The sequence below is a fragment of the Lynx canadensis genome, chromosome A2 (assembly GCF_007474595.2).
Source record: "Lynx canadensis isolate LIC74 chromosome A2, mLynCan4.pri.v2, whole genome shotgun sequence".
In the NCBI taxonomy this organism is placed as follows: domain Eukaryota; kingdom Metazoa; phylum Chordata; class Mammalia; order Carnivora; family Felidae; genus Lynx; species Lynx canadensis.
Genome location: NC_044304.2, coordinates 12,296,134 through 12,323,473, shown reverse-complemented (window position 1 = coordinate 12,323,473; position 27,340 = coordinate 12,296,134). Strand labels below are relative to the sequence as shown.

Sequence of the window (27,340 nt, the reverse complement as noted above, 5' to 3'; positions counted from 1 at the left end):
GGATTGTCCAAGATCAGCTTGTGGGAAGGGGCCTTTGTCCTGATGCAGTTGTAAGAAGACTCCATGGTCACCTGGGCTCCTGGGCTCAAGATGTAGCTGCGTGTGGCAGGACATGCACTTGAGGTTAGGTGAAGGAGAGGAGCTGTTCACCTGTGCCTCGATTTTGGTGTCTCTGCTAGCCATCTTCTCAGAGCGCCAGTTTAACTGGAACCAGGCCTCAGTCCAGTCCCTAGGTGACTGCAGTTCTGTGGGCATGTCTCCTGCCCAACCCCCACTGTAAATCGCCTTCTGGAAGCTGGGGGCTTTGTCTCCATCAGTAGAAGTTGTGCCCCTTTCTTCTCCCTTATGGGAGGCTGTCCTGAGTCTGTCTGGTCCCTTTGGGACCCCTCAGCTGGTTGTTGGAGTGGGTGACTGAGTTTGTGGTTTGGCGAGTGACTGCATAGGCAGTGCGTTTTCAGCCTGGTCTTTCTAGTGCCCAGACTTGGAGCCCCCATCTGAAACTCCCCCTTTTCGCTCTCAGAGCACTGAGCTAGTATTGACATGGAGATTCCTTGATTCCTTGAACTGGGGAGTATTTCTTGCATAAGGAAGACATACCAATATTCTGCATGTGGTGTTTAAAAGTGCTCTCTGAATGAATTCCAGGTCTGAGGAGGCCATACACTTAACATCTCAATTGTCAACTGATATATACTGTTGATGGAGAAATGTGGTAAAGCTGAAAAAGGTGGCTCAGCAGTTGAATAAACATTTCTAGCCATTGCTTATGGTGTTGGGTGTGGAGGGTGCAGACCTGGAGATGCCCAGCCCCTACCCTTGAAGGACCTGGAACAGGAAGAGAATGTGCATGTGGGCAATCTGGGGTGGAGGGTGGGGATCAGCGTCAGGGAGGCCTTACAGGGCTATAGCTCGTAGGTCCAAATGGAGGAGTTGTTCATGTTTCTTATTCAAAGGTAGTTCAGAATTCTTAAGAGCATGAAATGACTTCTAGAGCACTGTATGGTTTGTTTTCAGAGTGAAAAGTTTTACAGTCACATACAGAAAGCCAGCTCTTGGTTCATCTCTGATCTGAGGGAGACAGAATTTGATGAATAGCTGGCAAACCCTTGAACAATTTGCCCTCTCAGCAGTGGGAGGGGAGGGGGACAAGTGTCAGGCTCTGTGGAGGACCTGGGGTCTGCTTTCAAGTATTTGAAGAGCTGTTGTACCCCGGGTTAGGTTTGCTCTGTGTGGATTTTCGAGGCAAACCTAGTAGGGGAAGGCAGGAGTTCCTGGAGGGAGGCCGTGCTGCACTTGGGGAGCTCTTGATTATTGTCCGAGCTGGCTCAAGACAGTCCAGAACCACTGTGCCAAGTGGGTGTGCACATGTATCTGGGCCCTCTGTCTGGACCCCCAGACGCCTGCCCAAAAACTCCTGGAGGTCCTGTGATGGCGTGAGGAGCCTGCTAAAAAGGAGAAAGGTCGTATCAGGTGACATGTCATTGCCAGGCAGGTGGGGTCGAGAGCCTTCGAATGCTCCTGGGACTGCAAGGAAGTTCCCTGGCTCCATCCATCCGCTGGAGGCTGTAAAACGGACAGCCGCAGCCTACAGAACACCTAGTACGTGCCAGGTACAGTGTGGAGCGCTTGGCTTCCTGTTTGCTCTCTGAACTAGTCCTAGAGGTAGATGTTCCATCTTCCTTTCAGGAGAGAGCAGAGATTAATGATCTCCACTGTCGTGGAGGAGGCTATGGGCCTATACCCAATGTTGGTAGGCTCAGCAGCAGTGGGCTTAACTCTGACAGTCTCTTGCCTCCTACATAAGAAGTGCCCAGGAGGGAATTTGGACTCCGCTGTGTCTTCTGTGGTTTAACCTCATAAATACGAAGTGTTTTTAAATGTTGTTTTGTGTTTCCATTTCCATCCCAGTTTGGACAGTCTTTCCCTCTTCGAAATCTTCTAGCCTAATGGCTCCTAACCTTTTTGCCTGTCAGGATCCAGTTCTGTGATCAGAAATATTCAGGGGGCTCCTGGGTGGCTCAGCTGGTTAAGTGTCTGACTCTTGATTTCGGCTCAGGTCATGATCTCATGGTTCATAAGGGCAAGCCCCATGTCCGGCTCTGTGCTCACAGCGCGGAGCCTGCTTGGGATTCTCTCTCTTTCCCTCTCTCTCTGCCCCTCCCCCAGTTGTGTGCTCACGCAAAAATAATAAATTTGTGCTCTCTCTCAAAAATAAATAAACTTAAAAAAAACAAATATTCAGGAACTTGCATATATTGACAGGTGTACTTTGAGTAGCTGTTTTTTTGAGAAAATTCAAGGAAAGAAGCTACTCTTAATCTAGTCATGCTTTGAAATGAAGTTGTATCTTATCAAAACGGCGTCTACTTAAATCTGTAAGCTAACCTTCTTTGTGTGTGTGTGACACCTAGGTTGGGACTCTCTGTACCTCACATTTGTGACCTTCTGTCATCGCTACTATTCTCTCCCAGAAACCTTTCCTGCTTTAATCCAAGACTGTCTCCCTCAGGCACTGTACATAACTTAAAAACCCTACATTCCTGCTGATAACCGGTCTTGTTGATTGCATTTTCCTTGGGATCGCGAGCTCCTTGGTAGTGGAGCACGAGTTAATCCCCATGTTTCTAGGGCTTCCATAGCAAGCCTGTGCTCAGAAGCTTGTTGATCTTCCTGTGAAAAGGGCCAATATCGGGAGTTAACTGTCAGCACTTACCCAGCAGACACACAGCTAGAAAGGATCACGCTGGGATCGGGAATCCTTCCCTCCTGCCCAGTCCTCACCCACCTGCCACCACCTCCCTGGTCACCTGAGAGAGTGCAGTAGTGGGTACAAGGTCAGCATTCTACTCTCCTGCCAGAGTCTGGGTCTTTATGCTGGGTTTGTCTACGGGATGTTTTTATGCCAGGCTGGGAGGGAAGTTGTACCTGAAATGCTTTGTGCTGTCTCTTGAACTGGCTGAGGAAAAGGTGTGAGGCATTTTTTTCCCTTCTATTTCTTGGCTGTTATTTTTTACCCCTGTGACAGGGAAAAAAGATGACTCTTGATCTCAGATCCCTGTCTGTCTGTGGACCCTGGAGATACTGTTCAAATGCTGCCTTGGGGCCCTTTTGGTCACGTGACAAACGAGACTCTCTCTGGACGCTCTGCTTCCCTGGGTTTCATCAGGGCCAAAAAAATGGGTGATGGTTCCTCCAGGCCATACCCTGCAGTGAGTCAGCCTTGTGGCTGCTGTGGCGGTCCCGGTCACCCATCCACTGTGGGCACAGAGTGATTTTGTAAGTGGTTGGCTGTGGCCAGCCTTGACTCCGTGGTGGGGGGTTCTGTGATCTTCTCATGGAAGACTTAGGTGTATGTGAGCCCAGCTCACAACAAGAGCCCGGTAGGTGGCCTGGCAGTCCTCCTCCAGGCACCGGTAGCCCCCCCTGCCCTGCCCGCACTTGTACCTTTGGCCCCATCCCCTACCCGCACCTCTGGTCACACACCTGGCTCTGGGTAACCACCTGATCTACCAAGCTGGCCGCAGCTTTGCCTGCCCACAGGGGGGCTGGGTTCATTAGCTCTCTCGACCTCTCTTGCCATCAGGTCCCTGGTCCGGCTCAGGTTGGCATATGAGGTGGTGGCCACATCCTCTTTCTCCAGGTGATCCCCAAGGTACCTAACTGCCCTCTTCTTCTTAAGGCCAGCCCTTCTGGAAGCCACGTCAGGTAGACCCTTCCCAACTTTATTTGCCCCATGCATCTTGCAACTGTGCCAGGCAGGCAGTTGGCAAGCTGACTTTTTAGTGCTGTCTGTGGGGGTCAAGTGCCAGTGATGCGTGTAGGATATAAAATAGGAACGGTTTACCCTTTTTGCTGATGGTTTCACATTTGCTTCAAGTATTCTGTTGGCCAGCCTCCCCCAGAGGGAGCTCAAATGTGAAAGGGCTGATTGGCTTGTGCCACTCAAAGGCTCTGAGGTGAGTCTGTTCTCGGGTGAGGCCCTGGTTTTGTTCCATCTCTTTTGTAGTGTTCCCTCTGCACAGTGGGGTGTCCTCCTTGTCCTTCCAACCCCTGCAGCTTTGGGATTCACCCTCTTTGACCATCAGCCAGGGGAAGAAAGACGAGGTGATGCTCTCCCAGAAGTCCCAGCACACATTTTCTGATGCCATCTATGGGCTTTGATGCAATTAGTAGGCTGTGTTGATTGGTTCACCCCTGGTGTTGGTTCCACCCAAACCAGCCCAGAATAGAGGGGATGCTCCCAGGAAACATCAGAGTCCTGTTTGTGGGAGGGGGTAGTGGTATGGAGAACAAGCTGGCAATGTCCTCTGAGTGCGTGCGGGTTTAATCACCACTCTGGTGTGATAATACCATCAAATAGTTGGGCATGCTGGCCTGGGAGACTTGGGTCCAGAAACAAAATGGGTGTAACTGAAATGTAAGGCCTGGAGTAAGCAATGGAGTGGTTTGGATGATAGGAGGTCACAGCATGGCGTTCTGAGTACCCACCCACAGATTCTGATTTCCCCGCGGTCACACTTGGGTACTTTGCTCTTACCTTGTGTTAAAGTGGGTGCCGGCTTGTAGCTTCTACCCCATTCTGGGCTGAGGAGCACTTGGGGAATCTAAGAGAGCTTGCCACAGTGCTGCTCATTCTTCCAAGCCCGTCATCTCTCCTGGTGCTGCACCTGGTGCAGGCAGGGGAAGTGGTGCAGTCCAGGAGGCCCCGGGCTCACACAGGCCTCCTGTAGTTGTGAGGCGGCACCCGGACCCAGGCAAGAGCCGAGTTCTCTGGACTTCTGTCCTCTTGGCTCAGAGGCATGGATGGACACTGGATGGTCTCTTCACATCTGATCGTTCTGCCCCTTTCCTCTTGCTTGTCCCCTCCCTTTGGTTAACCTGGGTAACCGGAAACTGGTACCTGCATTTCCGGGCCTGGCTTCTTCCCCTTAGGTTAACTGAGAAGGGTAGGGTCAGGTGATCCTTCACAGCCTTCTCCATTTTTCCCTCCGTTTGTTGGGGTGGGGGGGAGGGGTGGCTCTCAGCAAGCACCTGAAGTTGGTGATGTCTGCTCCCCCTTGGCTGGATGCTGGCAGCCTGGCAGTGACAGAAGTGGGCCACATGTTTTAGTTCAGGCATGATCATGGGGGGAAAGGTTTGTGAATGGTTATTTCACTTTCACTTCTATTTTAACGGAGCTTCTCAAGCATTTAAAATTCTCAGCTTGAAGATTGGTTGACAAGCCAGTGCTTGCACTGAATGCAGGAGCCTAACTTCTCACCAAAGGTCAAGAAACATCGCCCTCCCAAGTGTTATGTGAGCTTGCCCTGCTTTTGCTTGTAACTTCTCTCACCCCATCACTGAGTCAGAGTGCTGTTAGTGTGTGTGTGTGTCTCTCTTTCTGTCTGCCTTGTGGACAGATTTCTCCAATGTGGTGGGAAATGAAGCAGCCTCAGAGTTTGACTTTTTGAAGGCTAGGCCATTGAAGAAGGGATTCACACACTTGCTTCCAGTGTGAAAACTCTTGGAGAATCAGCTCTGGCTTGGCTTGGGGGTGAGGGGGCCTTGGAAGAAATGACCATGCCCACAGGAGGTCAAAGAGGAGCATGTAGAGACAGGGTCTGCAGTTCAGACAGAAACAATAGGTGCCCCCAGACTGCTGTAGTTATCCCAGGTGGCTGGTCGGAAATGGGCGGGGGCAGGGGCGGGGCCAGGGCTGTCTTAGGGTTTCTGTGATTCTGCTTGTCTGCTCCTCCTAGAGGAGACTGGGCACCTGCTTGTCACCCTGAGGATGAAACTCCTGTGTTAGGATGACGGTGAACATGGTTTTCTATCTGGTGGGTGGTGGGCTTCCCCAAATTGGGAAATAGAAGTGGCATCATCTGCTGTGCTTGTGTTTGTCACTCCAGACTGTCTTCCTGGGTCATTGTGCTGTCTTCAGTTCTCTGCTGTAGGGTTGGTGCTGAATGTTCCTCTGCAGGAGTGAACCAGGCCTGAGGCCTAACACTGATTGGTGCCCGTCATCCCCTGTCCCCCTTGCACCTTGCTGTGTTGGCCATTCCATTCTCTCCAAACCCCTGCCCATGGTGCCTCCTTACCCCCAAGTGTTTTGGCTTTGCCCTGCACTGCCCAAGACCCTGTCTGCCTTGAAGGCGTTCCCCAGGTGTTCTTAGAGCCATGGCTTCCAACAGCACCTGAACTCTCTCTCTCCAGCAGACTGCTGTCCTGCATGTGCAGGAGGCCCATTCCAAAGTGGAGGCACCTTCTTTCCTCCTGCCTTTCTGTGCCACGCTGTGGTGGTTGGTGGTGCCACCACTCCTTGGGCTACTTCAGAGTTCTCCTGGGGTCCGCCTCCCATGGCAGCCCCCTTCCTGAAAAATGGGATCTCCAGGGAGGTCTAGTGCAGCTGCTTAGCAGCTGGTCTGCCTCCTGCTCTCTCCACACCAGCCAAAGAGTGAATGTCCCCAAACACAGACGTTTCATCCTCTCTGTAGGGGCTTCGTGGCTGACTGGATATAAAGTCTGAGTCCTTTAGGTAGCATATAGTGGAGAAAACGGTCTTTGGGTAGAAAAACTTGGGTTTTGTCATTAGACTGAACTAACCTGGAATCTTGATTCTGCTGTTCACCTTGCAGCCTTGGATGAGGTCAGGTTTTCAGCCTGAGTTTTGTCAGGAGGATGTACACACGCTGCTTAGGAAGGCTGTTGAGAATGGGATGTGGCCCCAGTGCAGATGCGCCCCGGGTGCTGATATACAGGGTAGCTAACAGTTCACAGGCTTGGTAGTGGGCAGCCCATCCAGCTGCCAGTTCCTGTCCTTCCCCTCTGGTCCATGCCTATTGGATGATTAGTTCCTGAGAACTAGCCAATCATGGGGCTGTGTCTTCCTGGCCAGTGACTGGTTTGAGAATGGGCCCATGACCCAATCAGATCCTATGAAAGTTTTAGCACTTTGCTGGGGTAGTTGGGGTAGACGTGAATGGGGAAGATATGAGCTGGTTGTTGCTGTAATCTCCTGCTTGGGAACAGCCTGCCCAGGAGTGAGACCTGTTCAGAGAGTTGAGGGAAGATTAGGTCACCATGGCCCAGCTGGCCCAAGGCGAGTCCTGCCCTGAACTTTTCAGTTAAGTGAGCCACTGACTTCTTTTCTGGATGAGGCTCATTTGAGCTGCCTTTTCTGTTACTTGCAATCAAGAGAGTCTAGACGGAATCAGCCGAGAACGTTGTGCCCCAGTGTCTGGCTCAGGCGTTTTCTCTCCCCCACTGCTGCTCTAGCCACGCTCAGCTGCTGACCTGCTTGTGTACCCACACCTGGATGTCCTGCCCTCTTTTTTCCCCTCCCTCCCTCTTTTCTTCCTCCCTCCCCCTTTTCTTCCTCCCTCCTTCCCTTCCTATCTGCCTCTCTGGGCTCTGGGCCCAGGGTGCCTCCCCCAGCAAGGCCAGGGCCAGATCTTCCAGGAGCACTGTCTTCTGGCTGTTCCTGGCGTCCTGGTCTGATCTTTCTCATAGCGTCTTTAACGTATCTAGCATGCCTGTGTCACATCCCTCGCCTCCCCCCCCACCGCCTTGGTTCTTTCGCTGGTGCATAGTGAGCCTGTTCATTCTGTTAGAGTCAGTGACCAGTTTATGAACCAATGTGGGTCCGTCTCTAATTTCAAGTGACAGATGAGCACAAGCAGTACCTAACTTGGGAGGATCTAGTTGGGTTTAGAGTAAGAGTTCAGGTTTGGTGGGGCCTGGGCAGGGCAGCGCTCAGCTCATGAGTATTGGGGTGGGGGTTGGGGTGGCTGGTTCCCTGGAGGATTCTCCTCTTCCTGACAGGAGTACTTGGCCCTCTCCAGACTTCAGCCTTTCGGGGTCCTCCCGTGGTATGTTTGTTCTCTTGGAACTGTAGTGGCATAGTTAGCACTCTGGCACCAAGCCTGTCCCCTGTGTGTCCCGTAGTTCTAGGGAGTCTCGGGATTCTGTAAGTTGGTGACAGGACCCAGGGAAGGGGGAGGGTGTGCTTGGAGAGCATATACCTCCTCCCTCTCTTGGGCAAGGCCCAGGCCAAGATGACTCCCCCCAGCAGGGGGCTCTGAACCGTGAACACCAGCTGTGAGGGCTGCCACTTCAGCTCCTTCTCTGGCCTCTGCCTATGTGGCCTTGGGGCAAACCATTTAATGTTTCTGAGGCTCAGTTTCTTTATTTGTGGCTTGGGGCTATGGGAGCCATCTCTTGGTGGTGTCCCGAGAGGCTCAGCACATCCATGGCAGGGACAGTGCCCAGCTTCTGTGTAGTCACCTAGATGACCATGAAGGACTGGGTACTGTTTGTTATAGGTGAGCAAAAGTGGGAGGGAGGTTGTCCATGCCGGAGGCCCTGCAGAAAGGGGGGAATAATCCTATCAGTGATAATAGACCTGCCTGTGGAGTTCAGCCAGGGAGTTCAGCCTGTGGATCCCATTCAATCTGGTGAGCAGCCTTGCTAAACACATCAGCTGCTCAAGGTCTTTTGGTGTAATCTTCGTAAAGGTTATTTCTTAATCTTTGGACCTTAATAGAAACTGGAGGACCAAAGCATCAGCTGTTAATGTGTCCTCGCTCTCTGCTAGGTATTATCCCATTTCATAGATGAGCAAGGTTAAATAGCTAGTCACCTGGTCACTGCATAGCTGACCTCAAGAGCGTTTGCTTTCGTCATGAGACAATATGGCGGGCGCTGCAGAGAGGAGGGGAGAGGAGAGGAGAATCCCTGTGGAGGTCTTTGCTTCCTTCCAGAGCACTGTGTCCTGATGGAGATGGTCTCCGTCTGTGCTATCCAGTAAGGTAGCTGTGAGCCACATGGGGATCGTGAGTACCTAACATGTGGCTGGTAAGACCAAGGAACTGGCTTTTAAATTTCTATTTAATTTTCATGCCCACCTGAGGACAGAGCACTTCTAGGGCCTCTCGGATTACTTGTGCTTTGGGTCAGGACTGGGGGCTGTTGCTGCCTTTTTCCACATGAGAGGTGGGGGAGGAGTTTGCACCTGAGCTGGCATAGGGGCGCAGAATGGGGCTCCTGTCCCTTCCTAGCCATCCTCTTCTCTCAACCCCCACCCAGGCACACAGCTTTGGTGTCTCTAATGTCTCTAGAGCCTCCGAGCTATATCTGCTCGCTCCATTCGTGAGGTCTCCTCTTAGGGAGAAGAAAGCCTTCTCATTTCTTAAGTCTGGGTTGATTAATGTTGTTAACAACTAAATAGATATCCTTGGAGCCTCCTCCTAAGTAAAGAGAGATGGGCAGATGGACAGATGGAATGAAGAACAGAAAGAGAAGTATTTTAGGAGTGCCTGGGTGGCTCAGTCGGTTAAGCATCTGACTTGGGCTCAGGTCATGATCTCATGGTTCCTGAGTTTGAGCCCTGCATCGGGCTGTCTGCTGTCAGCACGAAGTCTGCTTTGGATCCACTGTATCCCTCTGTCTCTGCCCCTCCTCTGCTCACATTCTCTCTCTTTCTCAAAAATAAATAAAACATTTTTTTAAAAAGTATTTAATATGCAAGGGTTTGAAGTTAGACCCTGTGAGAAATAAGCCCACTACCCCAATCAAAGGAGGGACACGGACTCAGAGCACAGGGAAGCTAGGGTTTAATAAACATTCTTGCAAGAACAGGTGTCTGATGGACAGGGGCACAGTTGGGGCAGTTACAGCAGGCAATTTATCTCCTAGTGTGCAAGTCCCTCCCCTGGTTCCTCATTGGCTGAATACTACAGAGGTTACAGCCTTACAGGTAGTTGCCAATGTCCACGTAAGGGAAAAAGTCTGATTGAACACATGTGTGTTCCTTGAGGTAACACAAAGACTTCAGTTCTTTGGTGCATGCTCATTGCAAAGTCCACAAAAAATAAGCCCACAAAATGGGGAGGGAAAGAAGAACCAGGAAGTAAAGTATCTAAGGGTTGGGACTCAGTTGTCAGGGGGCGGGGGGAGGGGGGTGGTTACATATTTCCGAAAGGTTGTAAACCTATTGTTAACTAAACAGCACAGCTTTTATTTGGTATTTCTGAAAATGAATCATCTCACTTCTCACAGATCCAGATTCAAATCTCTATGGCTCTCTCTGAGATGTTTTTCATTGGACAAGTCACATCAGATATTTGCTGTCAATCTCAAATTAGCTGTTGTCTAAAAAGTGAGAACAAGATAAGCCCTACCATACTGAAGAGTACATAGAAGGCACTGAACCTGTACGTATAAGCCCCTTCCCACTTTCCTGGGAGTAGGGGCAGTTATTCTCCTGGATGATTTTGTAGATACTTAACTTTGGTTTTCACTGATGCTCTTCTTCCTCAAAGATAGTCTTCCCTTTAGTGTGAGCAGTTACCAGACAACGTTGCATAATTTTACACATTTCTAAAAGCTCCCTGGGGGTGGGAAAAAGGAAGAAATAGGTTGTAGAACAAAATCTCAGACTGGTAGAACGGAAGGCGTACTTCTTTGGAAGAGGTGCTTGGTTTGGAACTCCCAGTCAGGATTAAAATCTGTCTGAAGTTTTCTGACTCCCTTTCTTTGTACGGCATTTGCAGCTGAGGGTGATCAAACTATGAATTTGTGTGTGAACTCGCCTTTAGGAAGGAATGTCCTTTCTGTATGAAGATAGGGTATGCAGAATCAATAGTCCCAAGATCTCAGAGACATTAGCAGACAGAGATGTTGATGTGATTAATAATCAGAAATTATACCTGGTACTCAAATGTGTGGGAAGAATGGCATTGTCAGGAAATCAAGGTTTAGCGTTAAAGCTACCCTGTTGCCATTTTGTATCTCCTAGTCTGTCTCCCACCCTACTCACCTCATCCCACACCACCCTGCTGGCAGGATCCAGGAGCTACTTCATACTTCACCCTTTTGGGAAGTATTTACATAGGGAGAGGCATAGCCACTGGTGTCCTTTGATCTAGTCATGTTACTCTTAGGAACTTACCAACAGATAGATACACGATGAATTTTAATAACACTGCTAATAGATATATTCACATGATTGTGATTGTTGATGTCATTAATTAAACGGCATGGGAGAAGCTTAGGAAACACAGTACACTGCAGAGTCGAGTGGCAGAGGGCTGTGAAGAAGAGTCCTGAAGCCTCTGTAGAAAAATGGACAAGTCTTGCTATGATGAAGAAAAGGAGCATTTTTGTTAAAGCACAAGCAGAAAAGGCACAAGAACTAGAGCTTTGGGTAAAATGAGAACCGCTTGTGTTGAGGCAGTAGGAGTACTTTGTTTTTGTTTTTCCTATGCTCCATTGTCTTTATTTTTTTTAATGTTTATTTATTTTGAGAGAGAAAAAGAGCGAGCAGGGAGGGGGAGAGAGAGGCAGAGAGAATCCCAACTCAAGGCTCCATCCCACGAACCTGAGATCGTGACGTGAGCCAAAGTCGGATGTGCTTAACCAGCTGAGCCAGCGTTGTCTTTTTAATTAGGCAGTAAAAAAATGAAAATAAAAGTAGACTGCTTTAGCCTGAAGAGCACTCAAGAACTACTGAGAGCAGTCAGATGTGGAGTGGATGCGGGGCCTGTGTGTACTGCAGCCAGTGGAGAGGAGGGACTTACTTCTCTTACATACCCAGGAGGTTGATAGCAGGGGCGTGCAGTGCTTACTCTGGTCAGGGCCGCCAGTCCTGTTCTTGATGCTCTCAGAGGACTGGGGTCCAGCCCACCAGGACAAAGAGGACGTGCTTGGAGTCGTGGACTTTATTCATCGCAGTCAGTGGAGTCATGCCTGTGGCTCTGTTAAACTCCTGGTGTGATTGTGCTTCCTGCTTTTTGCCACCTTACTATGTCTGGTCCATCTGTAAGTCCTAGTGGTTCTGCAGCCAAAATGTCTATTCTCTGTCTTTGGCGTATGCTTGGCCATCTGCCTGTTGGGGAACTTCCTTCTTGCGGCTTCCAAACCAATATCAGATCACACTACTCTGCCAGTTAAGATCCTGTGTTCTTAGAGTAGACATCCCACTCCTTATTTTCATGATCTACAGATGCTCTGTGACTCAGACCCTTTTTTCCTCAATGTATACTTTCCTCTCCCTCATTCATGACTGCCGAGGTCCTCTCCCCAGATCTGTGACCATCAGATTCCTTCAGGCCTCTCCTGGCTGCTCATTGTGAGAGTCCCATCCCCTCCCCACTGTGTCACACTGCCTCCAGATGCTTTCATGTCATGGCACACATAGGAGATGCTGGTGTCCAGACAGTGCCCTGGGGAACTGCAAGTGGGACTGAAGGGAAAAACGTGAGCATGACATTTCTTCAGTGTAATGATAAGAAAAATGAAGTATAAAATAAAGCATTAGGGAATGTGTTAAATAATGAACTTGTATTGACTTTCTAAGTAGTAGTATTAATCTTTATAAAAGGGAGTGCCATGTCCATGAACCTCACTTTTATTAGGTTGGATTTTTTTGCTTGCCTTTGATAATCACTGTAGAGAAATTCTGTTTGCATGTGGAGGTGATGAAACTTACAGTCATGTTTTAGTAAACATTTAGTAATTGACAAGAGCTGCTGTATCTAATGAATCCAGGTTCTTCCCTCTTTTCCGTTTGTAGTGTTGAAATACAGTAATTATGCAAATGGATTTTAGTTTCATTCAAACTTTTATTTCAAGTTCTTTGAAGTAACATACTCTAATTTACTGTGTGGTGTGCCAGTAAATGTTTGGCAACAAGCTTTTCTGGGAAAAAAATAGCATATACATACACACGTAAGTTTATACATTTTACTGATAATACAGGACAGATAGCATATAGTTTACAAGTAATAAAATACACAGTCCTTTTTATTGTCAGTTCTGTGTAGCAGTTGTTTCACAGATTGCTTTTCTTGATTTTTGCTGTACTTTTGTTATCTGTAGTCAGCTTATGAGTGTAGTTCTGACATGAATGTCGATTGATAATTTTGTTTATATTAATGCTGAATCAGATAATAGTTTTCAAATACTGGAAGGATGTTTCCTCATTTATTTTGTGCTATTCCTAATGTAATGGCTACAGGTATGACAAACTTAAATTTAATCTGCATTATTAACATTTTCTCCATCACTTTCTTAAGTCTAAACCCCAGGTGTTGGCAAACTATTTCTGTGAAGGGCCAGATGGTAAATGTTGTGAGCCATGTAGTCTGTCACAACTCTGCCTTTATTTATAGCACAGACGCAGCCACAGACAATATGAAAATGAATGAGTATAACTGTGTTCTAATAAAACTTTATTTACATGGCTAATTTTGTTATCTGAATTTATAGGTGATATGGAAAAAAGTACCTTATTTACAAAAACAGGCATTGGACTGGATATGCAGTCTCATAGGAGTTATGAGTTTGTAGACTCCTGGTCTAGAGGCCACCAACATGACAGTTAAGCCCTGATTTGTAGTATTTGCCAATTTCCATGGTATAAATACTTCCACGGTGGGTTGATTTCAGGCCACTAGCATGATGTCACCAAACATGGAGCTGGGAAGAAATGCCTCAGTAGCACACCATTTTCACCGTGAAGATACAATAGTCATGAATAAACTCAAAAACTAAATAATAGTAATGTGGGAAAGTAAATGGGAAATGATGAGTTGCATTTCATCACCTCTGTTTTCTTTCTTTTTTTTTTTTTTTAAAGAAATTTGATTTCTTTAAAAAAAATTTTTAATGTTTATTTTTGAGAGAGAGACAGGGTGAGTGGTAGAGGGGCAGAGAGAGAGGGAGACACAGAATCCAAAGCAGGCTCCAGGCTCTGAGCTGTCAGCACAGAGCCTGACATGGGGCTTGAACCCACAGACGGTGAGATCGTGACCTGAGCCGAAGTCGAACAGTCAACCAACCGACTGAGCCACCCAGGTGCCCCTCATCACCTCTGTTTTCAGTATAACTTGTGAGTCTCTATCATTGCATTTTTTAACAGTGGCTGTGTTTTAACATCTGGTTCCCAAGACTCCTGAAAGTTCGCCATGGGCTCTCATGGGTTGGTGTGAGCTGCCTCCAGCCTAGTCCTGGGTAGAGTCCCTCCTGCTAGCCAGTTAGGACCCTGGCTGCAGGGCACAGCAGCCCAAGAAGAGCAGAAGTATTGGTATGTGTGCAAATGGAGATCTGGGCTGCAAGCCACAGGCTCTTTGTCCAAGGTGGCATCACGGCCTTTGTAGCTGGCCGCCTGGACGGTTCTCTCAGTTCAGAGGCTGTGCCCAGAGCCCCTCAGGGGCGTGCAGTGAGCCAACTGCAGTGAAGGTAGGAAGGGCCAGAACTCTGCTCCAGATCCTTTGCTATCCTGGTTCTCTGGGGCTGTGGTGCCCACCTACCTCTCCTGGCCCAGCAGTCAGAGGAAGCCTTCCTGTAACACGCTGCGTGTTTGTTTTCCTCATAGCTTTCGGTACACTCACATTGTCGTGTTCGCCTGTCTATGGAAGCCCCACAGCTCTGTCCGCTCCCTGACTTCCTCCTCAGCACGTGCGCAATGCATTTTTATTTTCCCTGTAAATAGATAGCTGCTGAATGAGAGCTCGTGTCTGTTCTCTGCTGTCAGCAGCAGTTGGCAGTGTGCGGTCCAGATGGGTTTGGGCTCCCACGTCCAAGGTTTCCTGATGTTAGAGACACGCGTTCCTTTTCAGCGTGTGTGGGAAATGAGCAGCTCCATCTTCTGGCTACTTCCTCCTCCCAGAGCAAGGTGAGGTGCTAACCTCACCCCTGGGCCATACAAGTTGCTCTGGGTTTCAGCATAGCTAATGCCATGTTTGTTTCCACTCCCTCAAAAAAAGGAAAGAATGAAACCCAGACCCATTGCAATTTGCGCCAATTGTGTGGGCCTTGTTTACAGGGCCAGACAGCTTCGGAGAGTCCAGAGGCTCAATGGCCTGTCCCCTCCTGGCCACAGGGCCCAGTATCCCTGCTTTATGGAGAGTCACACTGCCGGGTCAGTGAGATGGGACTGGCCCAGCGTGCAAACTAGTGTCATTCCTAATTAGATGAAGGTGTTTGTGCTTTTGGGGACCCAGCCCCAAAGCCATCACATCCCAGATCTTGTAGGGAGGAGGGAAATAGCATCCCCTGAGAAGCCAGTCCACCGCAGTCTCCAGACGTGCACGCGCCCAGGCCTGTAAAGGCTGGTGATCCGCTAAGGGTCAGGTGCTGCCACTGGTTCACTCTGTCAAGCTGCCTGGCAGACCAGTGATCTGATGCCCATCTCTTTGCAGGGAGGCAGAAGTGAAGAAGTATGTGTGTGAGTGAGGTGAGTGAGGAAGGAGGAGAGCTGGCCCCATTGAGTGACAGATTTGCTAAGAGTTGGAGGAGAAGACCAATGTGACAAGGTGCTTTGTTACTAAGAGCTCCGTGAAGCCTTCCGCTGTTGCCTTCCTAGGGCCTTGCGTTTGCAGGATGAGCCCCTTAGCTCCTTCCCTCCCAGCGCTGCGGAATCTGGGCTGGTTCTCTTCTCCCTGGGAATCTTCCACCTGACCCCTTCCCCTGTCATACCCGTGTCTCCCTGCCCACCGCTCCTCTGAGCCTCTCACTTTTCCGGTAGTGCCCACCGGCACCAGCACGGAGACCCCACTCCTGGAGTGCCTCGGCAGCTTGGAGGTGCCACCTCCTGGTCGGGGTGCCCTGTGCCAGTCCCTTCTGCTCCTGCTCTCACTGGACTGCACAGGGGCGCTGGCAGAGGCCAGTGGGGTTTCCCGTGCCGCCTCCTCTGGAGGTGTTCAGGAGGCCTGGCTGTGATTCCTTCCCTGCACCCATGGCCAAGGCAACTATACTTCTCAACCTCCAGACCAGGACACTTTGAGAGTGAACGAGGCACTATTAAAAGTTACACAAGACAACAGGTGTTAAATGTGCATTCTGGCAAACCAGGTCTCAGGTCACCTTCCACACCCCGCTGTCTCTGTTTGAAAGCTGACGTCCCTGTTTGCAGTCCCTGTAGATCCAGAATGTCCCCTCTGCAGAACGGCCTCTGGCAACTTACGACGCCCCCCTTCCCCCCCCCCCCCAAACCTTGGTGCCCTCTCCAGCCTGCACATCGAGGTGTGGCCTGCACTCCTGGGCCCTCCTTTGCCCTGTTCTCTCCCTCTCCTTTTCACTGATCTGTCCGTACGACAAACAATAAATACATTCTTCTTTTAAAATGTAAGTGTTTGAGCTACAGCGAAGGCCCCTTTGGCCTCTGTCACTGATGCAGTTTTCCTCTGTCACTCTGGAGGGAACCACTCTCGAGTCTGGAGTACGTCTTCTTTGTGTGTAAAGACACATCCTAGAACACTGTGCATGACTTTTAAATAAATTCTGGCACACAAGTCTGTCATTTTGAAGCCAGCTCATTTCCCTCAGCATGTCCTGGCTCTGTCTTTGTTACATATGAGTAGAATTTATTCCTTTAACTGCAGCATAATATTCTGTGATAGTATCTCTTTCATTGTCATGGAGCTGACTCCCAGAGTTTTTATTAATAAAACAGTGCTTTTTGAATATTTGTGTGCATGTCTCCACTAGTTCTGTCAGCCAGTAAAAGTGTGGAGTGCTGGTTGGGGCACCTGCGTGGCTCAGTCTGTTAAGTGTCCACCTTTGGCTCAGGTCATGATCTCGTGGTCCGTGAGTTCGAGCCCCGCGTCGGGCTCTGTGCTGACAGCTCAGAGCCTGGAGCCTGCTTCGGATTCTGTGTCTCCCTTTCTCTCTGCCCCTCCCCACTCACGCTCTGTCTCTCTCAAAAATAAATAAACATTAAAAAAAAAAAAGTGTGGAGTGCTGGTTTTCACAGTGACAGATGTGGAGAGGCAACTTCTATGGGTACCCCCTATGGGCAGGGCAGGGCAGGGCAGGCAGCCTCCTGCATAGCCCTGCTCAGATCTGTGCTGGAAGGATGGGGAACAGGGAGAGACAGCTTCCTGTGCAACCACAGGTCCCTGTGAGCACCGTTTGCAGGCTCACTGGGCCAGAGACCTTCCCATTCCTCCCCCCACTTTCTCTCAAGCGGAGGTTAGGTGTGAGAGGGCAAGTGCGGATGGAGCTGGCATTGGCTCCAGGAGGCCTGCGGGGCTGAGTCAGGGGGGCATGTCTGTCCCTGACACACAGAAGCAGCCAGTGTTAGAGTCCTGCTGTTTATCCACGGGAAGACCGCTGGGCTCTGTTACCTGGCTGTCTTGCGGCTCCCGTCCAATGTCACTTTGGCGATCAGAAAAGCTCTTGAGCACTTGAGCACATCTGCTTTAGCGGTAGCCCGTGGAGGCGATGATTGCAGCGTTTCCCATCGCACAGATCGGGACCCCTGGCTGGCTAGCACTTGACCGTGTGCAGGGCAGATTCTCACCCAATCCCACGGGAGAGGCATTGCCATCCTTAGAGACACAGCAAGGGTCCAGACAGGTGACTTGCTAATGACCTTAGAGTGGAAGGTTCTGGTTCCATGCCCCACCCCTTCACTCCTTTGGCTGCCCCATCCAATTGCATATGCAGTGCTTGTCAGCCACAGTGCTGTGTGAGCATCACCTGGGTGACAGGGTGCAGTGGCTCTGTGCAGAAGAGCAGAGGCATGCCGGTGGAGGGAAGGGCTGAGGCTTCTCCCACTGGGGTCCCAAGTGGTTTCTGAATGGAGTGTGGAAAGGTTGCCTGTGGAGCTGGGGGTGGGGGAGCTAGAGCTGGGAGATGTGGCGTTCAGGTGTGCCAGCTGCTGCCACAGCCCCGGTGGGGGCAGGGAAGCTGGGGATGCCAGGCTTGGGATCTGTTCAGACATGCTTGAGGGGAGGGCATGGCTGGGGACAGCATCTGGTCCCCGATAGCATCATGGGTGTGAGGGAGACCGTGTGCTTCTGCCCGCCTCTGAACACTCAGGGTACGAGGACTGAGGAGTGAGGTGTCCCTGTCAGTCACATTTTAATGTCTCTGGGGCCAGGCCTCATCTTCCATTAGGCACCATTTGTCTCTTAGTGGTTGGTGACACGTTGGTGCATCTCAGGATGGGTGAATCATGGTGGTCCGTGGGAAGTTCACGCTCAGGACCTTGGGAAGCGAGCGAGCTAAGAGACACACGTGGTGGCTCCCTGGCATCCAGCTGCAGGCCATCCCCTCCTGCCCACGTCCCTCTCCTCAGCCAGGGCCTGAGCCCCTGGGTCCTCCCTGCCTCCGTGTCCCCCTTTGTCTCATATCCACGCCGTCCTGCTTGTCACCATCTCACTCTGTGGGGCTGGCCAGGCCCGCAGATTTTCTCTCTGCCTCAGCTGTGAGTTCTCCACCAGGCAGCTGTGTCCAAAAATCTGTAGTCTGATCTGACCATGTAACTCCTTGCTCTGAGCATGGCCTGGGGTCCACTGTGTGACCTGCCCCTCCCCCGCCCCCCGCCCAGTGTTCTCTGTACCTGTGCTCCTCTGTGCTGCTGACCCTTTGCTCTCAGCCTGCCGAGTTCTCACCTTTCTGGGCTGGTCTATGGACTCCTGTGTACCCTGAAGGTCTCCTCAGAAACACCCTCCATCCTGCCCCTTGAAGGCCTCAGAAGACCCTGCACGTCCCACAGCCCCGTCCGCCTGCCTGCCTGCCCAGCCACACCGGGAGCGCCTTCAAGGCCACGGTTGTGCTTTATCTGTGTATTTCTGTGAGAGGCAGTGGAGCATGTGGTGAAGAGCCAGTTTTTGGTTGCCAGGCTGCCTGGGCCCCAAACCCAGCTGTGTGACCTCAGGCAGAGTAGGTGACCTCATTGTGCCTTAACTTCCTCCCTGTAAAAAGGGGCAGATAGAGGCTGACCCCCTTGGACTATAATTTATAGAGCTGTGTGTAAGAATTTATTCTCCTTTTTTTCTGGTGTGTGTGTGTGTGTGTGTGTGTGTGTGTGTGTGTGTGTGTATGTGTAGAAAGAAAGAATTTTTTAATAGAGTAGTGCCTAATTGGCCTTACTGAGGCTGTAAAGAACCCAGTTCTTCATAGTGCATCTTCCAGGCAAAGCTCCCACAACAAGCAGCGCCTGCAGGCTTATCACTGGGAGTGACAGACTGGGGGGGGGGGGGACACCCAGAGACCTCCTCCTGCTTGACGCGGGGGCAGTATCAGAGTCGCAGTGAGAAGACAGCCTTGGAAGAAAGGAGCCTGAGGTGCTGATCGGGGCTTAGAAAGCAGGGCTGCGACATTATGACAGGGCCTCTGGGTCAGGGTTGGGGGAGGGAGGCGCATGTGTGGTTTTTGGTGTTTGTGTGTTTTAGAGTCTTGGTCAGACCGTCAGACACGGGCTCCCTTTGGGTGTTGTTGGCAGACATACAGTTAGAGGAACTCAGGTCATGGGAGGGGGAGATTGCCGCGTATTACTGAAGAGGATGGGCTGGGCTCCCCCTGCACCCCAGTGCTCAGCGGTTTACCTACCCAGATTAAAAAAGATTCTGAGTCCAGATCCAACTTCAGGAGCAAAGGGCCTTGGTCGGTGATCAGTGAAGGGGAAGCGGGGTTTATCTCTCTATTCTTTTACTCACCCTGGTGGGAACCCAGTGTTAACGCCAAGAGGGAGGCAGAGGCAGAGCCCGTGCCCCTGTGGCAAGTGGCGGTTAGTGCCTTTTGGTGGAAAGACTTCTGCGTGGGGTCCCAGGGCACAGACGAGACCCAGAGCGGCTGGCCCTGCCCCACAGCAGGGTGCTACAGCAGAACCCGAGTTCTAGCCCAGGGCTGGTGCGGGTGGGGGAGGCAGTACCAGCAGCATGTGGAGGGGCTTTGGGAACCCCAGCCCAACTCAGCCCCCTCCACCGCACATCCCCAGAGCACCCCAAATTCGACGAGACAGGCTGAGCTTGGAGCTCCTCCCAAACCAATGTCTGGCACAGCAGGCCTCTGCCTGCCTCTTCCTTTTTGCCTCACAGTCCCCCTGTACCTCCCCCTTCCATGTCTGTGCATGCCTATGGCTCTGTACCCCCATTCTCCCCTCCCTGCAGTGCCTTCACTGGAGCCCTGCTGGTACACTCGCCTGTCTCCATCACCAGGATGGGACTCTCACCGCGGGCTTGAGGACAGTCCCCACCCCACCCCCACACAGAATTTGGCATATAGCAGGCACTGAGCGGGGATCAGATGAATGCCTGCCACCCCGAGAGGAGGCCCCAACCCAAGTCTTAGAGAAGCAGGGAGAAGTGAGAAGATCCCTTGGCCAGGAGTTTGTAGCAGTGTGTGAGTGGTTTTTTTCTGGCTCCTCTCACCTTACTGTGGGGTTCAGGGGCAGAAAAAGTAGTGTTTAGTACTTTAGTGTTTAGTTGAAACGTGGTCCTGCTCTCCCCTCCCGTCGCTGCTGCAGTCCCACTCTGCTGCTTCGGGCAGGGCCCGCACACACTTTGCATCATGTCTGTGGTCTTTTTGTGAGATGTGTGGCATCTGTTTTGGAGGGGCAGAGACTCCAGCCCGTCTGTGAGTTGAAGAGGCTGCCAGTAGATAAGGCAAAGGCTCTGGGCGGGGGGATCAGTGTTGCCCACCGTGGAAAAAGGCTTTGTGGGTTTGGAGGTGAACATGTTTTATTTTCACAGCTGTGCATCTATTGTAATGGCACTAGAAAAAATATAACTCGTTGCCCAAAGGCCAGTTACTATTGCTTAGGACAGGAGTGAAGTGGGGACAATGTAAAGGACACGCCTTCAGGTGCCCTAGGAGCCCTGGCCTGACTAGCAGTCTCTCTACAAGGCTTCTTCCTGCTTCAGGGTCCAGGGGAGTGCTGACCCCCTCCAGGAGCTTTCTGGGGATGTGTGTGGGGCTCTGGAGGTTTGAGTGGGACCTGGGATTTGGTATCAGTTGTTTTCCCGGTCCGTGTACTGTATTTTTTATTACTTCTGTTTTGTTTATTGTAGTCATTACTTCTATTCATTAACAGTGTCTGAGTTTCCAGCTACTGTTGAACTTACTATATCTAATATGTCTGTCATCTTAGCACATTTTCTCCCTTAGAGTTAGTCCTAATGCTTATTACAGGTGATCAGTGTAGCGTGGCAGGCCTGATACGCTGGTGTCGGAAGTGAGGTTGTCTTCATCATTGGTGCTGCAGGTGACCTGGGAGCTGTGGACCGTGGGGTCACAGGGTAGCAGGGTGGCAAGGTAGGGGCCCAGGTCTGGAATATCCCAGGAGACTGGGACCGTTATCTAGTGCCGTGCAGCTTGCACAGTTTGGCAGTCATCACAGGGTATGCAGAGGATGTTAATTGTTGATGTGACTTCTCAATGGTAACAAGTTTTGTGAATTCTACTTGCTGTGTTGGGGGAGAGAAAAACAGGGTTATGGTGCAGGGTGCGCTATCAGCAGGTGCTGCTGAGGTAATGAAGACTATGAGGCAGGCTGGGTCCCCTCACCTTTGTGTCCCCAGAACCCACATGGGACCTGGATCAAAGGGATAGTTTGTGTTTGGACTGGCCTGGGGCTGGGACGGGCCTGGGCTCTGGGAGCCCCAAGGAGGCAGCTTAAAAAGAGCCTCAGAAAGTGGCCATGCAATGATGCTGCAAGACTATGGGACGGATAGTGGCTGCAAGGCACCGAGTCGCCCACATAGTTGGGTACCTCTGTGTGCAAGCGGGAACTGGAGAGGACAGACTCGGGGAAGGCAGTTTCAGTGTCCTTTCTCCAGCGTTTTCCAGTGGCAGTTTTTGAAAATGAGCTTGTTCTAATGCTTGCCTATGCGTGCTTGTCCTAGCTGGTTGCTTCCAGTTTCTTATCATAAACGTATGGGCATTAAACTACAAGGGGAAGTCAGCTTCTTGCTTGCAAAGAAATAGATTGCCACAATGGACTTTTAAAAGTGGAAATGTTGGAGAATTTGTTACACCGGGATATAGTATATAGGGTAGCAGCACCAGAGCCCTTAGATTTGGAGTCAGACAGGTGTGGGTTCAGATCTTGGCTCACCTGGTCTGGCCTTGGGTGAGGGTCTCTGTCTCTTCATCTGTGAAAAGAGAATTAAACTTGCCTTTGACGTTGCTTTGAATAGAGATCGTGTTTGTAAGCCAGTAGTGCTGGGCACAGAGTTGGGAACAGCGGCTGGGGTTGTCATCCCAGGCTGTGGCTCACCCACTGTACGTAGGTCCTAAAAATACCCAGAGCTCCTGGAGAAAGAGCCAGACACTTCATTGTCCGGGCGATGCCTGATGGAGTGCTCAGGGGCTCATGCTTGCCATCCTCATGGGCCCGGGGGTATTTGTTACCTCTGACGTCCCCATTACGTGAGCACGAACGGGCCATCCTCTTGTTGCGTGGTTTACAGGATGCAGACTGCGTGGTGGGGTTGCTGTCCTCTTGTGGAGTTTGAATCTGCATTGCCTTAGGTTGGCCCAGTTTATGGCTAGTTTTCAGGTTTGGGGTTGTAGTGTGCTGTGCCACATAGCGGTCACTGGCCGAGAGGTGGGCAGACGGGAAGGGACAGCAAGCTGTCATCCCCCATTCAGGGCCTCACTTTGCCCAAGACACCCAGATGAGTCTCTAGAGATCCCACCCCAGATCCTGCTACCCCCGTTCCTTTTTGGAGGGGTGCAAGAGAGTGATGGCAGGCGGCTAGATCTGCTCCAGTTACTTCCATTTCAAGCCTCCTGGCCAGCCCACATTCCAGGAATATCCCCAGCCCTTTGCCGTTGTGTCCATGCAGGTGTGTCATAGCCCCACTAGGTAGGGTGACGGTCTCACTGATAATGTGCCTGTCTCCCCAGCAGCCGAGCAGTGGGTGGGCGGAGCCCAGTTCTTCTCTCTGTATGTCTGTGCAAGGAGGTGGGTTCAGTGCCAAACCTGGAGGATTGTCTGTCCTGGGTCCCCTTTCCTTCCCCTGCTGGCACCCCTATCTGGAGACACACTGCCATACTTGTGCAGAGTCGATGGATAGATGACAAGAGTAGGATAGCAGCCCTGACAGCCTGTGTGCAGCTTTGCCCGGCAGGTGGGCCCACCTCTTTGGGACACTTTGCTTTCTCCTCCCCTAGCAAAGGGGTCACTGCATTGTGTAAGCCGAGAATCAAAAACAGTTGCGGCAGTACCCGTTGCCATTAAAGTATTTGGACCCTTGGAGCAAATTTTAACACCTGGGGGTTTATTCCTAAGGAAAAAAAAAAATGAGAGAAGGAAGTTGTATGTTTGAAGATGTTCATTGCAACATTGGTTGCAATCAGAGAACCTGGAAGGAGATGGAATGTCCAGCAGTTGGAGAAGGTCAGGGAAATTATGAGGCATTGATGAAATATTTAGCTGTTAAACGTGATCATTATGAAGATTATGTAGCAATAAGAGGAAGTGAGAGTTAAATGAAAAGAGAAAATAGCATCTGTAATGCAGTTTCAACTACGTAATTGTCACTGTTTCTGGACAAGTGCCAGAAAGTCACCCACAGAAACGTTGCCACGGCTCAGGTCAGTGGGAATGCAAGGGGCTCAGGGGAGACAGTGCTGCAGAGTTTGGCCTTTGGGATCAGACCTGAGCCATGATGTTGGTATCTATCTCTCGGGCTTTTGGGAGTTCGAGAGGGCACACATGTGACAAAGGTGGTGGCTCAGAAGATGCTCTCAGAGGAGAGGAAAACCAAAGGGACCGAGGAGACTCAGGGCATAAAAAGTTATGGAGCCAGGGGGCGCCTGCGTGTCTCAGTTGGTAAAGCATCCAACTTCGGCTCAGGTCGTGATCTCACGGTTTGGGAGTTCAAGCCCCACGTCGGGCTCTGTGCTGACAGCTCAGAGCCCGGAACCTGCTTTGGATTCTGTATCTCACCCCCTCTCTCTGCCCCTCCCATGCTCATGCTCTGTCTGTCTCTGTCTCTCAATAATAAATAAATGTTAAAAAAAAATTTAAAAAGTTACGGAGCCATATGCTGGCACACTCAGACAAAGCACCTGACACAGTTGGCTAAAGAGGTGGGCTCAGGCCCACCATATCTGGGGGTTGAAATGAGGGTGTAAAGACCACACGCTTAAGGGGTTAGTGCGGGTGGGTTTATTTGGAGGCGCAGTGCCTGCCAGAGGGGAGGGTAAGGGGGGCTAGCGGGCGTTGGGCTTGCCTCTTTCCAGGGGTGCTCCTGCTCCCAGCACACAAGCCTTGCAGGAGCAGGGTCCAACGAGCGGGGGCGGGGGGGTGCCCAGTGGCCCGTGGATACCCCGAGTGCCTCTGAGATGCGGAAGAAGAGCCTCCAGGTGGGCGGTTGGAGTGTGGATGGAACACCGGGGCTTGCAATGCAGATACGAAGTGCGTAAGGTGGGACCATGCAGGAAGTCCAGGAAGCTCCGAGACGAGATGTGGAGACAGAAGGAAAGGATGTGGGGCTTGAGGAGCTCTGGGTGGAGGGAGATGAGGCCGCAGGGCGGGTGCCGGACGAGCTGTGAAGAGAGAGCAGGGGAGGCAGAGCGGGCAGCCCCTCTTCAGCTCTGCTGACAGGTTGCCCAGGCAAAGCTGTTTGGGTGCCCGTTTGGGTGCTCAGTGTGGTGGCAGGTAAGCTCCTCTGTGGTGTTACCATAGGTTGCAGTCAAATCCCTCCTTCTCTCTCTTCCCCTAATTGCGCTCCTGCATTTTTTTGCTGTGGCCGACGTGTTTGGTTACCCAATTGTATGGTGAGGATGAAAAGGGGAAAAAACAGGCTCAAGAAAATACGTCAGAAAATAGGTTTAAAATATTGAGGAAGTGATGTTAGCAAATGATACGTAAAAGGAAATACGGTGCATGGTGAAATCCTCTTTGTTCCCAGTGCCCCTCAGTGTTCTTTGCCTGCGTGCACTTAAGACCAGGAAAAGCCGCTGCAGGGCTTGTCCCGGAGTCCAGCCGGGACCCTGCTGTCCTTGGACCTTGGTAAAGGGGACCACGGGACTCGCTGTGGGCTCTGTCCTCCGCCCGTCAGCCATGGGGTGGGCTCCTGGCCTCAGGGTCAGCTTGGCCGCTGCTTCCCCTGCTGTGAGATGCAGGTAGTTTGGAGCAAGACAGGAAGTGCTGCGGGAGTCTGCGCCGGCCCAGTGAGGCCTCCAGCAGCGAAGGCTGGCAGGAAGCAGTTGATTTGGCTCTTGGTGGCATGTGGCCTCGGGAGCTGTCGTGACCCTCCACTGTGCCCTCATCCTTTACCAGCAACCTCCCACTCATCCGCCATGGCAAGCAGTGCCTCCACCCAGCAGATAATGCTGTCACCGCTGTCACCAAGCCACCGTGGTGGATTGTGATGTTTGGTTTCTCTGTTCCTTTTATGTCTGGCTTTGCAGAAACCTCACACGGCTTCTTCTCCTTCCTTATGTAACCCTTTGGAATAATTCCAGGGTTGCCAAGAAGGTAAGTTGGAGAAAATATTTGTGGTTGTGGTAACTTCCAGGCCACTGTATTGAAAACGAAAGATTCTCCCCAAAGCCCTTGAGTCCTGCTGAGCAAATACGCTCGCCTGGAGGAGCAACAAAGTCTGTGCCCGCCACAGCCTCAGGGGACGGGGAATAGCCAGCCTCCTCCTGCTCTGGCCTTGGCTTTCCCTCTGCCTCCCCCCCCCCACCCCCCCACCCCCCCCCCCGCCAGGCTGTGGTGCCTTTTGCCTTGTGGCAGGGGACTTGTGCTTTTCTCCTTGCGGGAGCCTGGCGGTAGGTGGAGTGTGGACGGGTGGGCATCTGTGGCAGAGGCAGCACCAGCTTGGTGCAGGCTGACCGGTCAAGTCCTGGGCGAGGTTCAGCTGAGTGTGAGGTGTGTGAGTTTTTATTTTAGTTGACTTAATGTTTTCAGAACTGAGGGTTTGGTGATGTTCTCACAGCTGCTACCTTTTGAACCAGGTATGTTCCTCCAAGGCAGTGGTATGTAAAGCAGTTGACTGGAACCTGGGAAGTATCCTCTCCCCTTGCAAAATGTCACTGGTGTTGTAATCAATCGGTCGTTGGCCCAGCCCACAGAAGCTACTTGGTCCTTGTTGGAGCTGACGCAGAATTCTTTCAGAAACCCTGGGTGACGGTGCTTCCTACTGTTTGCCTGCTGCCCCTTCTTTTCACCCTTCTTGTTGCTGCTGAGCCCCAGGTCACACTTGACGGTGCTAACTAAGGGTCTAGCTCAGCTGTCTGGAGGGAGAGTCAGGATTCCAGACAGATTTGGTCACAGGAGCTTAGTTCCCATTGGAGAAAACCGTGCAGAGGTGGGAGGGAAAAGAAACCTCAGACATATAGAGGCTATTTTCTTGTCAGGAGGATGGATACCAGTCGTTGCTCACGCCACTGTTTAGGGAAGAACAGACAGGCTGTCGTTCGCCTAAGATTTTCTGTAGATGTTGGGGCGGCTGGGTGGCTCAGTCGGTTGAGCGTCCGACTTCGGCTCGGGTCATGATCTCACGGTCCGTGGGTTTGGGCCCCGCGTCGGGCTCTGTGCCTACAGCTCGGAGCCTTGGAGCCTGCTTCTGAGTCTGTGTCTCTGTCTCTCTCTGCCCCGCCCCCACACTCACTGTGTCTCTCAAAGAAAACAAAAAAAAATTAAAAAAAAAAAAAAGATTTTCTGTAGATGTTCATGGCCATGGCGTTTCTTCCATGTGAGCATGGGAAGGCGGCCCCCTCCCTTGGGTCTCCGGTTGAAGAATGGCAAAACCGTGAGGACAGGCTGAGGAGGGCACATGTCCTTAAGTTCAGCCTTTGGTGGCTGCTAAGCCTTTGATTTCACAACCTATGAGACGCTGTCACCGAGCTTCAGCCATAGTGTGTCCCCCTGAGGGCTGGGGCCCTGTTCTAAGCCACAGATCACCTATTTTAAGCCACAGTTCAGATTCACAGTGTGTTGGATGCACAGGTGTTTGTAGGGGCACGTAGAATGTCCCAGAAAGAAAAGCTGATGTTTATTGGTGCCTCCTGGAGCCTTGTTACATGCAACATCGAATTTGTTGTCTTTATGATACCGGTGGGATGACCAGGCGTGAGCCTCTTCATTTTAGTGAGGGGAGAAGGAACTTGCAGCTCCGCCTTCCACCCCCAGGGAGGTCTGGGGGCGCTGATGCCTCCCCTGCAACAAAAAAGTGTTCTTGCTCTTTGCCTACTGCCCCTTCTTTTCACCCATCTTGTTGCATGCATCATCTCCCTCCACAGTTGTTTTACAGCTTTATTGAAGTAGAATTGACCTATAGTAAACTGCACGTTGAAAGTGTGTAATTTGATATATTTTGACCTATATACCTCTGAGAAACTATCACCACAATCAGGGTAATAAACATATCCATCATTTCCAGAAGTTTCTTTTTGCACCTTTGTAATCTTCCCTCTAGTATATCTCAGTCCCAGGCAACTGCTGATCTGCTTTCTGTCACTGTAGAATTTGCTTGCCTTTCCTAGAATTTTGTGAAATCATGCACTATGTGCTGTTTTTTGTTTTATTTTGGTCTGGGTTCTTCTTTCATTCAGCATATTTTCAGATTCATGCATCTGAAAACTCTATGTCAAGAGTTCATTCTTTTTTGTTGCT

General features: G+C 51.0%; 1 protein-coding gene across 3 annotated transcripts in view; it reads left to right on the top strand.

Annotated features, from left to right (window-relative positions):
* Positions 1 to 27,340, top strand: part of MED26 (mediator complex subunit 26) — a 52,833-nt gene that overhangs the window by 5,004 nt on the left and 20,489 nt on the right. Inside the window, exon 1 of one of the 3 annotated variants that reach the window (XM_030303624.1) lies at positions 24,018 to 24,730. The exons of 1 other annotated variant lie outside the window; for it this stretch is intronic. In XM_030303624.1, coding sequence (XP_030159484.1) covers positions 24,605 to 24,730 — 126 coding nt within the window. In that variant the 5' untranslated portion in view covers positions 24,018 to 24,604. One more of the 3 variants, XM_030303652.1, reaches the window with a different exon arrangement.